The sequence below is a fragment of the Malus domestica genome, chromosome 15, assembly GCF_042453785.1.
Source record: "Malus domestica chromosome 15, GDT2T_hap1".
Taxonomy (NCBI): domain Eukaryota; kingdom Viridiplantae; phylum Streptophyta; class Magnoliopsida; order Rosales; family Rosaceae; genus Malus; species Malus domestica.
Genome location: NC_091675.1, coordinates 38,878,216 through 38,893,371, shown reverse-complemented (window position 1 = coordinate 38,893,371; position 15,156 = coordinate 38,878,216). Strand labels below are relative to the sequence as shown.

Here is a 15,156-nt window from a genome sequence, read left to right as displayed (position 1 = left end):
GTCATAGTTGCAAGTGCTTTGTCAATGCTTATGATTCTCATTAAACGTAATGATATTTGATTGTATCTCTATTATGATGTCATGTAGGGAACTTTTGAAGAATGTTTTGGGTTGTCGAATGATGTCATCCAATCCAATAAAACAAGGAAAATCTGAGAGTTAACTAGTGATGTCACGGTTAATTTGGAGCATTGTCATTCATAATTCAATGAAGTAGTAACTGGAAATCGAATTATTTGCATACATGTCATGTGTGGAGAAAAAGCCTCTAGCTATCCCATCCATCATCTTATTTCTCAAATTTATTTTACAAGTTGTCTAATTTTTCATACTTGTTTGTTTGTTTCAACTTCATCCAAATCAAAACCCCCATTTTAGTTTCTTGTTTCAAAGTGTTTCAAATCTGTTTTAGTTTGTGTTTTTAAGTGTTTTGATTCAAGTAAAAGTCAATTTTCGTCCAAAGTCATTCCTAGTGTCTAGTTTAAGTTTATTTGGTTGTTTTAAGTTGTTTTGAGTATTTTAAGTTTGCTTTGAGTCTTGTGAGTCTTGTTAAGTGTTTTTAAGTTTAGTTTTATGTTTTTGAGTCAGTTTAGAGGTCATTAGCAAGCCCTCCTAATCCCCGGTCCAGAACGATCCCTACTTATACTTGTACTACAATTGTCAAAAGATGGTTAAATTTGTGCGTTAAGATAATTTTCGCATCACGTATTCTCCCATTATGGCGAGTGTTACGGCTTCAATGAATGTAGAGGTATTTCTTTTCCCTCATGGACATCTTTGTGTGGATTTTTTCAACTGCTTGCCCATTCTCTCTTGCTTGCATGGATTCATTCATGCACGTATGAGGTGATTAATCCTTGTTGAGCATTGACATGTCTTTCTTTGTGTTACATGTTTACCTCGGATAGGTTCAGTGGCTTCTGATATTTCATGCTTATGCTTGCTGATATATCATTTCATGATGCACACTTTGTGCTTTCCTCACAGGTGAATGTCGATGGTCCAAATGTGGTAATTCATTTATTCTTGCATGCAAAGAGTGTTAGGACATATGTCTCTATGGCCAACACTGGTATTCCGGTGGCTTCTATAAGTCTTCAAGCCCCCAATGTTGTTCCTTCTAATGTCTAGGCTTCAACTATTATGCTTCCTCTTGTTCCTTGGAAGAGCAGGCTTCGATCGAGGAGTGGGCACCATGGCACGAGGCGTTTGGTGTGCTCAAGGATGAATGAGTTCAAGACTAATGCGAAGGTGCTAAACTCGATTGAAGAATTGCTTTCTCAAGGCGAGGCCTTCATCTTTCGCACTGACTTTAGGGGTGAAGGTTCGCACGAGGTTGCTTGACTTCCAAGCATGTTCTTTGAGAAGGCAGGGGATGCCGATAGAAACTTAAGGAACTTGTCACCCTATCTGCACAACATAGTGCTTAAGGAGTTAGAGGTCCTATTGTTGGGCATAGAGTGCGTGCCCTGCTCGAAGTTTACAGAACATAAGCCACTATACTGGCGTGACATGATTAGTTATCTGACAAGCCTGGGCATGCCTATAAACTCATTGGCCAAGAGATTGGAGAAGCTCCATGACACGATGTTTGGGCACCACCTCGAGAAGGATAAAGACATTCTGGGGAAAACTTCCAAAGTAAGAGAGATAAAGCGTGCCTTTGAGCTCAAGCATAAAGAGTTGGAGCATGAGAGGTCCAAGTTGAAGAAGATATGCCATGGGAGTTCAAAGGAGATAGCGAACTGCCTTCAGCTTGCGGCGAATCAAATGCAGGCTGATGCTTCCAACGTTCATTTGGAAAGGTAGCGCACTGAGGTTAGTCTTTTGCTTTTCCCAGGCAATGCATGTCACTTGGTTGTTTTCTTTACTTGACCTTCACTTTCCTTTTCTTGGCAAAGCATGATCCTGATGATGTTGTAGCAGTGAAATAGCAGCGTGATTGACGAAGAACCTGTTCTCCTTGTTTTATTTTACCTTTGTTGCATTTTTCTTTCCGAAGGGCTAGTTACTCCCTCAGACAATGGGCATGGGGCCTTTTGCGTTTTGTCTTACTTTTATTTCTCTGTTTGCAAAAGCTTTCAACTGTAATATTGAACTTGGCTTGATGTTTGGGATATTTGATCTTGGAATGACATTGGTATTTACTTTGTATGTGTGGGAATTTGTTGAGTAAAATCTTGTTAGATTGAGATACAAGCTTGAGCTTCTGCTTGTTTCTTAGGCAAGGATGGCTGATTTTGGCACTTTGCATTCTACCAGTGAGTTTCCCGGGGAAGGTAGAGAATGTCACAGGCTTGCTTTCTTAAGGAAATAAAGCATGCTATGAAGGCTCGTCTATAATTTACTACATCATTCATAAATCATCCTTGCAAAAAATAAACAAATCCAAAATTATTAAGACATCCAATTATAGTGAAAGAAGTGGACGGATACAGGATTTTCAAAGAAAGGCTACTATGACTACCATTTAATCCAACTGTCAAATGATTTTGGGTAATATTTTGTAGAGATGATTATTTATGGCAAACCTAAAAAATGAATGGTATGGTCGTTGAAACGGGCCGGTTCCAAACGGGTCCATGAGTCCAATTCCCTTTTCTTTTCTTGTTTTTTGGAATTTTGGATGGGTATATGAGCATTCAGCTGCAGTATCAGATTATTTTTGTTTGTAAGAATGCTGCACACTCAGAGTCCTAGCTTATTCAAATCCAAATAAGCCAAGAAGCAATCACCAATTTAAGCCGAGCTCTGATATTTGGAGCAGAACCTCTACGAGCAGAAGTAGCATGGAAAATAAAAGTATTATGAGAAGACAAGTAATTTTTGGGCTAATATGTTTGGATGTTGAGAGCTGCTATACTAGTGTACAAATACATATACTGGTATACTAGTAATGCCAATTTACAAATATATATATATATAGTCCAAATTCAAATTGAGAACCGAAATTCTAGAACCTAAGAACTTAAAAACCCAGAACATACCAAATTCTAGAACCCATAACAGATTCACCTTCCCACAAGCAATCTCGAATTGATTCTTAAAACAACATTCTATCAACATAAGTACTCACGCTAGAAAGCAATTTTCACAAATCCAAATTCAAATTCAAAAACTTCAATCCCTAAATCAGAAACTCACATAAATAAAAAACCCTATTTCAGAAATTAACTAATTTTTTGTAGGATGATGGTGGTGTTCTCGACGCGGTGATAGGGAGGTGGTGGTGGCAACTCGAGATTGGGAGTCAGGAGAAGATGATGGTGAATCGGTGATGATGGCAGGCTGTGTGGTGTATAGGAGGAGGAGACTCAGGACTCTGGAGAGGATTGGGAAAAAAACAAAAGTCGAATTGAGATAGTGAGCAGACTCCACCTGGTGAGAAACAAATTCAATCCCTTGATCCAATCCATTCATTACAAATTAAATCCCTTAATCCAATCCTTTCATTTCATATTAGATACGGGCCGATCCGGCCCCATGCTTTCTAAGTTTTGGATCTGCCCTTTGATAAATTCGTACCCACCCGAACCTGCCCCGGATCACAAGTACCTGCCCCGACCCACAGGTCCTGGACCCGTTTACTCACCCCTAATTACCCATCTCGTGTTTTTAGTCACAAATATACTAATTAAGTTTACATAATCTATTTTTTCAACTAATTATTTTTCAATGGACAAAATAGCTAGCTCATTTAGTCTTTCTTGTGACATAGTTGATCAAAGATATATTTGATCAACTTTAATTTTGAAAAACTTCTTTCTGTAGAGGCAACTGTAACTGGTATGGTTAACAAATTTCTATAAGCAAACCATGCATTCAAAAAACAACCATCCATTAGTCTAAGATATTTCAATACTTCCATTGCTCGAATTATTTTATTTGGTAAAGTTTCTTAGCTCTAGCAATAAGTTTTTCCCATCAATATTAGAATGCTCACCATGTTTCAAAAGTCTTTCAAGATTGATACATGTAAAAAATTTCTTTGTGTAAAATTATATTATTGCCTATGATTTTATTTTCTGATATTTTTATTAAATTTGAATTGTAAATATATATATATATGTTTAAAAATTGGGAGCCCCTCCAAAGTAGGGGCCCTAAGTAGGTGCCTATTTCGACAACGCCCCCAGATCCCTTTCTTTGTCTTTTATCCCCCCTGAACAGAATAAGTAAGGCCCCGTCCTTTCTAAAAGAAAAAAAGGAAGTCGAAGTGACCCAAACCATGGGCCCTATCGGACATAGACTTTGATTCAAAGGCAAGGAATCCATACATAAAGATATCGCAGGGGTCTTTGTTGCCGAATCCCTTCATAAGAAAGATCAAACTTAAGATTCTTAGGGCAATGTGCAGCCTTTGAGTCCGTTACACTTACGAGGACCTTCATGGTTGGCCTTAAATGGACCCTATATAGGATCCCTCAAATAAGCTTATTTGAGAGATGTGAATGGAAGGGACTAATACATTACATGTGCCAAAGAAATGTCCCAATCTGTAGTTTCTAAATAATATTTGACATTCACAAGAGATGAGCTACAACACAAGTTGGAGGAAGTTGAGGCCCATCTCATGTAATTTAGTGCTCATTTCATCAGCTTCTTCGTTTCATTTCGGTTGTTCCACACTTAAGTCCAACAGAGCTTCACTTTAATTAATTGAAATGGACATACTCTCACCGAAATCAATGTGATTCAAGATGTCATGCAATTGGAATAATAACCCATGATGTAAAGCACATTATTCTAGTCAATTTGATTAAACTCAAAGCTTCACGTACCCAACGGAAGCTTCTCGTCGGTGAAGACATTCTTAGACGGTATCAGAAAACAGTTGCGTAAGATTGTTGTCCTAGTAGAACAAGAGTTCAATTTCACGTCAATTTCAACAATGTCGTTTGTAGAGCTTTTCTATGAGGTTGTCAACCATTACACTGCTTTCCGACTCACTCAGGACTAGTTTTTGTGGTTTAGGGTACAAAACGGGATTGAAACAACGTATTGAACATGAAATCGCCTTCCTACTCGAGCGTTATGGAATCAAAAGCCGATGTTCTATCGATCATCAATCCATCACAAATTATTCCACTTCTCTTGTGTGGGAGGGTGAAGAAAGCTTCTTAACTATTGTAATAGTCAACTACTGTCCTTGTGTTAAATATAGTACAAAAATTATGCTAACAACCAAACGCCGGGATTGAAAAAGGAACATACTACTCAATAGTGAAAACATTTCTGTATGGATTTGGCTTTTACAAATATTGACATCCCAAAAAGGACCAAAAGGATCATCTTTCTAGCCTCAGTAACTACAACTTAATTTACTCCACAGCGAATCCTATGACTGAAAATCAGCTGAGATACCAGAACCCGGCAAGTGAAACATTACATTAACTACCAAGTGTTTATAGAGGTGAGAATGGCAGCTATCAGGGGTCAATTGCCAGGCGTGTAATACGCCGCTTCGTAGGCTTATTTATAATTGGTAATTCATTTTTACCTTCATTCCCTTCTGCTTCTGATTTTCCGATTTTCCGATTTTCTCTGCAACAATACTATCAAGTAGCATGTCATCTGGCTTTCTCAACTGGGCTTTGATTCTCTTCACCCCCGACTTCTTTTCCTTTCATTTCTGCTTCTGTGAGTTGATTCCATTCTGCTTTTGATTTTCCACTGTCTGTTGTAATAAGATTATTAGCTGCCATAGCTTCTGTCGGTACGTTTTCTGCCTTCTCAACAGGACTATCATTTTTCGTAGCTTCATTGACCATGTCCTCTGGCTTGTGAACTGGGCTTCTCTTCTTGTCACCCGCAACTTTCTTTTCTTCTATAGCAGAATGAAACAGGAGTTACGATGCAATGGAAGAAGTGATGGATACAAAAATTAGTGATAAATAGATTTAGAAAATGCAAGGACAAGAAACCTATTAAATAGATAGGCGACCCTAGTTCATCATTTTCAAATTCAACTAGAGTGCAGTAACCATCTTGGGAAGACAATGCTAGACAATGAGCGTCGGGTGACCTTTTGAACAAAAAATATCTGAGTTCAACTTTATCATAATTAAAACATCAAATAAATAGTTTATTGCTGAAAACTGATACAAAGTTTACCATGCAATGTCTGTTATGGCTACATAGTGAAAACCAGCAAAGATAGCAATTGGCGGAACACCCTGTGTCATAAATGTACAACGAATTTAGAGTGGCCACAGCAAAAACAATACGGTGGGGAAGGTTAAAGAACCAAGTTGCAAATTCACCAAAGACTATTGCATATTACTATCATCAATCAACAATGTTTGAAAATTACAATGTAACCAGTGTGTGTACGTTGATTTGACCCCCGAAGGCTGAAAAGCAAAGGGTGGAAACGAACTGCTATAACAGGTTTGCAGGCACCAGGGAGCTGTACAGCAGGCATGTGTTAACATGAAATGGGAGAATAATGCAAGAAGAAAGTTCCCTTCAAATTTAGTTCATTTACTAGACCATTGTGAACTGAAAAGCACAGGGTCAGGCTATGAAACCCAACACGAAACTTAGGTGGACTTTATTCCATAATATACAAGACGAATCATTTTAAGAAAAGCAATATTCAGAACCAAAATGTAAATGCTATGCCTTGCCTTGAAAGGTCCTTCCTAGAAAATTCATAAGCAGTATTTACTGTTTCTGTTGTGGGTGATACTTTGTAGGAACCTGAAATTGGAAGATTGTTGTGTCGAAAAAAAAGGAGCAAAGAACCCAAACCTTAGTGGTAAGTATAGATAGTAGGGAGTCAGGATTTAGAGGGATGTCTAAATCACCATCATCTTTCAGGAACATACAGTGGGCCATCTCAGATTATCCTTTCATTGTTTTAAAACATATATGCACCAAGAAAAATCCTAAACAAAATTATAAAAACCCATTAAAAGTTCAAACTAAGTACGATCCTTACGTACATGCATACATAGGTGCATACATACACTTATAGGCATACTCTTATTTGTGTACGTATAGGCATATATGTACATACCTACCATGATTCCAAAGCAAGTCTAGGATACTTATATTAAAGACAGAAAAGCACAAAATCAACCTGAGTAAGAGCCTTAAAAAAGGTGCTTAACCTATCAAACAAAATGGCCCTAAACCAAGATAGCAATATCTACCAGACTGAATTCCAGCAGCACCTATGCTAACTTAAAAATCCAGCAGAAGTAGTCACAAGTCAGAAAGGTCTAAAACTGAAGTATGTTATTCTATAGACGCTTTAGTCCATAAAATTCCAGAGTTGCTGTACACTCATTTTATAGCCTAATACAATCATACATGTCTTGTGCGAATCTACCAACAATGGAAATTAAAATGACGTTTACTTCAAATCATCATAAATTAAATTCACTTCAAAGAGTCATGAAAATTAACATGATTGCAAATAATGGGCTCTTTTGAGTTTGCGTAACTCAATTAAACAAAAAACAATAGCATGACATACTTAAGGTCCTACAACACATAATGCACAGAAACAAATAAAACTAAGCAACCACTATACAGCTAAAAGCTTATTCACAAAAGGCACAGATAATGGATATAAACATTATACGACTTACTTAAGCACTCTAAATCTACCCAGTCATAGCCTATGCGGGATTTAAGGGTATCAAAGTTTCTTGTCCTTGAGGCCTTCGCTTCTTCACCAACAAGAAAATCACACATATGACACATATACTCTTTGACGTGGCCCATTCCCTCAGTAGCCCCAAGATGTCATCGTAACAATGGCCCTTGAATCTCACAACTAGTTGATCTCATACCATTGGTAACCACCCATGTGTGCTAACTCAAGTTGGCATTTGGATTTATTACCTTACTTAAGTAACCTAGATCTTCCCAAATTGCAACTGATAGTGAGATTCATGAATATGACATTGTCCATCTAAAAGATAATGGAGCAAATTACATTTCTCGAAAGCAGACTTAACCCAATGGTCATGGTACTAAATCAGTTACAGTCCTCCCCTAGAGGTCTATACAACAATAATTGCCAACAAAAAGGTGGGAGGGGGGAAACAAACATACAATTCCCATTGGAACACAACCGACCATTGTGGACATAAAATTACACTACACAAGTTCACATTTCAGTGAGCATTGTATTGAGGCTAGTACCTGCTGGAACAAGCAGAAAAGATCCATGAGGTGACCATGCTAATCTTCGAAAGAAAGATGGCAATGTCTCATCAAGAAAGAGATGGTTTTTTACAAACTGCAGTTTAAAACGTCAAGAAGCTTAGAACATGTCTATTCCATCTATTATTATGATAAACAAAATACATAGACAATTTACTGTCTGCCAACCTTAGAATCATCCGAAAGTGGATGTTCAGCCTTCAAAATAACATGCTCAGAAACATAATTTGCCTTCTCAGCACCTGTCCCTTTTGATTGAGGTTTCTTGACATAAATGTGACAAGTCCTATCAGAACTAAGGGAAGCAACGTAGTTGACCAATGGGTCCCATGCCATAGCTTGAACATAATGGCAATGGGAATCCAGAATCTGATGGACAGAACCTGAGGAATAGAAATAGGTAAGGTCATTCATGATCTTTCAATAAACAGATATTTGCTATAGTTATTTTGGTTGGGCATTCTCTCTCACCTTTGATCACATCCCATATGATGCAAGAATTATCCACTGACCCAGAGATGAGATATGCACCATCAATGGACCACAGGATATCGAGCACATCCTTGTGGTGAAATCTAACTCGAGAAAAGCCAGTCATGAACATAGGATTCATGCAACAAACATATGGCCTGAAAAGCTCTAAACAGAATCTGACATTTTGATTGAAATACATCTGCAATTGAACTCCAACATGCAAGATTGCCAGGGCTAAATCAACTAGATAAACTGAATTCAAATTATTCACCTTAGTATCTAATATAACTATGGCGAATTTAGGATGATAAAATTTTGAAGAAATAGGATGTGTATAAGACTAAGAAGGTTAGGCTTTGCAGTAATTCTAGAGAAGACAGATGGGGTATAGGTAGGTAGAGCAGATAACAAAGCACCAAGCCTTCACCAATCACTAAGTTTCATTCATGCCAATCTGATTTGGTGTTTTAACTAGCAAGTTTCATTCACCAATCAAAGAAACTTCAGCACTACTCTTATTGAAGAAATAAATTAATGAATTTTATGTTTCTTAGTAATCCAGTAGTGACAAACAAGATTGATGAATGAAATTATCCTAAATGATTCCCTCTCGGCATTCTAAACCCTGATCTCTCTTCCATCCTCAATTCTTTCTTATCTCTCTCTTTCTCTTCTATTATCTCCTAATTCCCTTGGTGTTTCTTTTATTCTTCTGAGTGGAACATACAACACTGAGACATAGGTATTCACTTGCCAGAATGCGAGACAAGTGAACAACATTCACGGCGGAACTATGGTAAGAAAGGCTGTTTTGATATGAAGCTACTGGGAGTTTCTTCTCCGTTTCGCTCCAACTTATTGACCAAAGCTGGTAAATATTAAACTTTTAGTCCAACAATTAATAACATGAAATCACTATAGCAAGAAAAAAACGTAACAAAATTAAATCAACATTTTGAGCGACTACCTTGATGTCTAAATCAGCGCCTCCAGTGGCGAGAGTGCCGGGAATCGGGTGGCAATCTAGGGTTAGGACCGGCTTGTTGTCGTGCCAGTTGATCTGAACATTCCCTCCTTTCATTTTCTTGGTTTTTGGGGATTCTTCTTATTCGGAAGTAACAGAGGTAAGATTACCGAGGATATTAATGTTAAAATGGAGGAAATTGAAATGTGGACATTTTATTTTTTATAATTTATGAATTTTTTTGTTTGGTTAATCTAAAAGAATAATGAAATACGAAATTTTGTATTTTTAAACTCTCATTCATAGAAATTGAGAATGACATCTATTTACATAAAATTTAAACTTGGGAATTGGGGGTCCAAAATTCCAAATTTTTTTATCACACGGAAATTCTAAATTTCTATGTTTATAAATCAAAATAAGAGAATTTGTGTATGTCAATTTATAAATTCTGACTTTTATCTAAATTTCATGTTTATTTCCCTCATCCAAACATAGTATAGGAGCATCTCCGTTTCCAACCACCACACAAGAGGGCTCATTTAGAGAATTAAAAGAATTCTCTGTGTCCTAAAGTAATGTGTCTCTAATGGGGGACACATTTATAGTAGAATTTCTAAACTTGAGGTTTTTGTGGTTTTATATGATAATTTGATTTGAGGCAAATTTATTGTTTGTGTTAACTTTTTTAAAATTAATTTTAGTGTAAAATACTGTTTATTACCCTCATGTTTTGTGGTTTTCAACATTTAGTACATCAAGTTTTTTTCATCTCAGAGTAATACCTAAAGTGTAAATTTTGGGACAATCTCGTAGATCCGTTAGTCAAACTGTTAAGTCTCCCGTTAACTGTGACATGGCGCCCATGTGGACAATGACTGGGCACCACGTGTCATCCACATGGAAATTAAAAATAAATTATTTATAAAATAAATAAATAAGGGTAAAAGACTGTTTACTACCCTCATGTTTTGTGGTTTTCAACATTTAGTACATCAAGTTTTTTTCGTCTCATATTCATACCTAAAGTGTAAATTTTGGGACAGTCTCATACATTCGTTTGTCAAACTGTTAAGTCTTCCGTTAACTGTGACGTGGTGCACTGACTGGGCGCCACGTGTCATCCACGTTTTTTTTTTTTTTCTTTTCTTCTTCCTTCTTATTCTTCTTCTTCTTCTTCTTCCTCAGACCGCAACTTTTTTTTTTCTTCCTCATTCTCCTTCTTCCTTCCTTCCTCCTTCTTCCTTCCCCTTCTCATCCTCAACCAAGTTAAAAATGCTCCAAAAAAGGTAACCAATTCCAAATTATCTCATCCATCCTCATTTGGGGTAATTACTTCATAACCTATAAATTGTTTTATATAAATAGAGATTAATTGGCTAATTAATGAATTAATTCCTAAATTCATTAATCAACCAATTAAATCACCAATCACACCCAAAAAATACCTCTTTTGGCCGGTTACCCACTCCCCTAAAGGAACCGGCCAGCTCCTTTTATTTCCTACCTTTTCTACCATATCTTTCCCTTTTATGATAATAATTAGCTAAGATAAATAGGGAATCAATTGCTAATTATTTCATAAAATCCCAATTACCACCAAATATCCCCAAATATGCACTAAATGGCCGGCCATCTATTGCTAGAAAAGGAATTGGCCATACTTTGCTTATTCATCTCATTAGTTAGCTAATTCATTTGGTAATAATCCTATTTTGCCAAATTAATTAGTCAATTAATCACATAACTCCCAAAATCATATTAAATCAAGAACCCTAGCCCTATAAATAGGCTCTCATTTTCACCAAACACTCATTCCAATTATCTTACAAAAAATCTCAAATACTCTAAACACTATTTCTCTCTAAAATTCTAACTTTGGCATCGGAGGTTCTTCGGCCAAAGCCCCCCCCCATTCATCGTGGGCGCGTGAGGTTTTTGGCCTTAACCTAAGGAGCTAGTTGTTTTGTAGGTGCAAAATCGTCCAAGATCGAGGAGGAGAAAATTTGCATCCACAAGTTTCACATCAACAAGGCTATATGCATATAAGTTTTCCAAGTCATGGTCATAAAAAAATAAGAAAATGTAGGGAACTAATGTCATGCTATAAATTTCTTGAAAGTTTTGGATTTTATGAAATTTTATATATTTTATGTATTTTCTTATTTTTTTTTCAGAAATAAAACAATAAGACTTATAAAAAAAGATGAAGATAAACGAAAATAAACAACAAAAGTACAGAAAAAAGAAAATAAATGAGTAAAGCTCTTGGACAAAGAAACTTCTCAGGTTTAAAGGAGGAGTGGAAAGCGAAGATGTAGATGACGATCCACCAAAAGATAAAGTAAAGGCAACAAGGTAAAGTGGCTTCAATTTTCTGAAGAAAAAAAAAACATTGTTCTAAAAAGGCACCAAACAACTAATCACCGCTGCGATTAATGTTTAGGCGTTTGAAAATTAAGAAATTGTGCCTAGACCTACCGAGGCATCCACCTAGCCTGCCCAGACCTGTCTAGGTTACGACTCACTTAGACAAAAATTAGATAACTTTCATTTTGCATTATATTTTTTTTCAATAAATTGTAAGAGACTTGTTGAATACTTAAATGAACAGACTCTATTTGAATGGTTATAGTTAAATCACGTTAACATCTTTTATTAATTTTTTATAGAAAGAGAAAAACAGAATAAAAAGTTTGAGAGGAGGAGAGGAAAAGGGTGGAAAAAAAAAGGGAAATACTCCTAATCCAATGTCGGGAGGCATTGTTTCACCTTAATCTCCGCATCATTGTAAATTGGAGGATCTGACGGTTCTAATGGTGCTTCAAGATGTGGGTCTCTGCCCGGTATCAAAGGTCGATCTTAGCAGCGCCACAAGGTAAAAAATGCTGTCATCGGGCGTCACCCTTGTTTCAAGTTCTGCTACAATCAAACTTTAAGGAGGTAGTAGTGGCATACTTGTAATTAAAGAAATATTTATTTCTAAACGTAATTAAAGAAATATTTATTTCTGTTTGGAGCATTGGCTGGATATATATATATTTTTTTATTTGATTTTGTATGTGGGCTTCTTTTCCAGTAGGCTTTAGTTTTTGTTCTTATTATATTGTATTTTGTGAATTTTATTAAATTTTAAGTCTTTTTCATTAAATAAAATTATTAGATGGTTTTTTGTTAAAATAAATTTAGCTCAAACTTTTTTCATTAGAATTCTCAATTTCTTATGTCTTTTGCCTTTATTTATATTAATAAGGAAAATAAAAACATTCTTCCTAAGTACTAAAAACACTAATATCATTTATTAAAAAAAATACAAACACTAATAGAAAATATCTTCTATATTTCATAAGATTCATATACATAATCTACTTAGCTTGTGACAGCCCGTCCCTGATTTTAAGAGTTTTAAAGTTTTAATAAAGGATTTTACAAAAATGCCCTTTGAGGTACGCGCATTATTCGAGATTAATCGTTGTGTCATGCCATCTAAGATTTGGTTTCTTGACATATCCTCGTAGTACTCGTCGCTACAGACGTGTGGGCGCTGACGGTTCGTTATTTGGAGCTATAACGAAAAAGATTTTAAAGTTTGAAGTTTGGGCATTTTATAAATTTTATTATTAAAATTTGGATGGCCCAGATTTAATGAAGAATTAAATGGATGGCTTGGATGTAAGGAAAACAAAAATAAATAAATATAAGTGAAAGAAGGTTTTTATGTGTGTGTGTGCGTGAGAGGAAGAAACAGAGGAAGGAGATTGGGCAGAAATGCCCAATCGGGACAAGAGAGAAGAAGGCATCAGGAGGGATTTAGAGAGGGAGAAGCCGACCAATCGGAACAGAGGAAAGGAGGAAAGGAGAGAGGGCGAGAAGCGGAGGAGAGAAGATCAGAAAACGGGTTTTACCCCAACCCGTTTACCCGCGACACCCACACCCAAATTCCGGTGATTTTCACCGGATTTCTCACAAATTGGATCAAGGTACCACTTCCAATCAACACCTAGGCCTTCCCTCTTCATGTTTCACCCCAAAAATCATGAAATTTTGTGGTGATTTTGCGAAGAACACCCACACGGGTGCCGCGACCTTCTTGTCCAAATTCTTCAAATCTTGAAATGTTTTCTTTCAATTACTAACACCATTAGTATTCCCTTAGGACCTGGAACAAAGCCCAAGCTTTGATTTGGACGGTGGAGTTGATTTGAAGGTCGAATTGGAACTCACCCAATTCTAGGGTCCGCACGGAATTTGATGAATTTGAAGTGTTTCCAGGCCAAATTGGCCTTGGCCACAGGTATGAAAGTTTCTCTACTCATTGAGATCTTCAATTCTGTATTTTTTGAGAATTTTTGGAAATAGTTGGATTTTCCGGTGAGCCGGGCGGCCGACCGCCACCCGCGGCGGCCCATGGCCAATGGGCCGCCAATGTCATTCTTAGCATGTGTTTAAGGTTCTAGGTTCAGTTTTGATAATTGATGGACGTAAATTGAGTAATTGAACCTAAGTTCGTTTCGATTCGTGGTTAGGTGAAAATATGAATTTACGATCCAACCGTCGGATTGTCACCCAACTTTGATACGTTGTAATACGTAATATTTGAGGATTATAGGAACTTACGGATCGGGAATCCGATATACGGATCTTTCGGAATTGGAGTTGTAAGTTCATAATGTAGAATGTTAACCGTCACTTGGTTTTGGAAATTGACGGAGATCCGACCGTTGGATGGTAATGAAATTTTGGGATGTTGTCCTAGAGGTATATTGTGGACCTCTGGAAGTTATGGATTTGAAATCTGAGTTGCAGATCTTCCGGATCGAACTGCGTAGTGACGTGTTTTATATAAGTTACATATTCTATCGATATGAATTCTGAGGTTGGATTTGATTATTGTTCTAGGAGCCGATCGTCATGACGCCTTGATCTGTGGTGCTAGGGAGTTGTTGGGCGAATTCCAGGTGAGTGGGCAGTATTTCTGTTTATACCTATATACTATTGATATTTTTCCCAGAAATTGAGTTTGAATGAAAATACGTTTTCAAATGCCATGCATGCATATTATGAGATATGTGAATTGATAATTGATGCATATATATATGTTAATTGGTGCTGTGGACACACAGGTAAGTATCAGGTGAGTTTTATGTTATTCATGTGAATCATTGATGATGTATATTATGTTGATAGCTCATAACCTGCAATCATGGTGTTAGTGCTTATATTATTCACCTCGCACCGCACGCTCACCTTGGATCCAAGTAGGTGCATGTCGTACAGACCATGAGAGGGTTCCGACTGATAGGTGACCTTAGATATGTGCACAGATTATTGATGAGAGAAGCACTAGAGCGTATTATCACACCATTCATGTCGCACAGACTACTTCAGGTAGTTCCGACTTATATGCAGTGTAGTGCCATACAGGTCACCGAGGTGACTCCGGTTAGATTGGATGTTGAGCTATAGAATTAACCGTACAGGATCAACTGCAGGGTCTCCGGTTAATTCATTATTTCACCTGTTACATTGATGCATCATTC

General features: G+C 36.9%; 1 protein-coding gene and 1 long non-coding RNA gene across 14 annotated transcripts; one reads left to right on the top strand and one right to left on the bottom strand.

Moving 5' to 3' along the window:
• Positions 1-5,197: 5,197 nt before the first annotated feature.
• On the bottom strand, positions 5,198-9,805 carry LOC103416160 (chromatin assembly factor 1 subunit FAS2-like). Of its 13 annotated transcripts, none has more exons than XR_011576352.1 (8): positions 9,620-9,805; positions 8,650-8,851; positions 8,347-8,561; positions 8,158-8,254; positions 6,630-6,702; positions 6,314-6,409; positions 6,115-6,176; positions 5,198-5,827 (listed from the first exon to the last, which is right to left on the bottom strand). XR_011576352.1 is itself a non-coding variant. In XM_070814214.1 (8 exons), exons 1-7 carry the CDS (start codon positions 9,731-9,733, stop codon positions 5,966-5,968), a joined length of 846 nt encoding a protein of 281 aa, XP_070670315.1. In that variant the 5' UTR covers positions 9,734-9,805; the 3' UTR covers positions 5,198-5,827; positions 5,925-5,965. The 13 variants fall into 13 exon arrangements, 12 of the variants coding, with proteins under 12 accessions (XP_070670315.1, XP_070670308.1, XP_070670309.1 ...); XM_070814214.1 differs by lacking the exon at positions 6,630-6,702 and adding an exon at positions 5,925-6,025; XM_070814215.1 differs by lacking the exon at positions 6,630-6,702 and adding an exon at positions 5,925-6,025 and having other exon boundaries at positions 5,655-5,824.
• A 3,545-nt stretch (positions 9,806-13,350) lies between these two features.
• Positions 13,351-14,575, top strand: LOC139192582 (uncharacterized). The gene is made up of 3 exons (XR_011576784.1): positions 13,351-13,596; positions 13,773-13,910; positions 14,516-14,575. It is a non-coding gene; the product is annotated as an uncharacterized lncRNA (long non-coding RNA).
• The last annotated feature ends 581 nt before the right edge of the window (positions 14,576-15,156 follow it).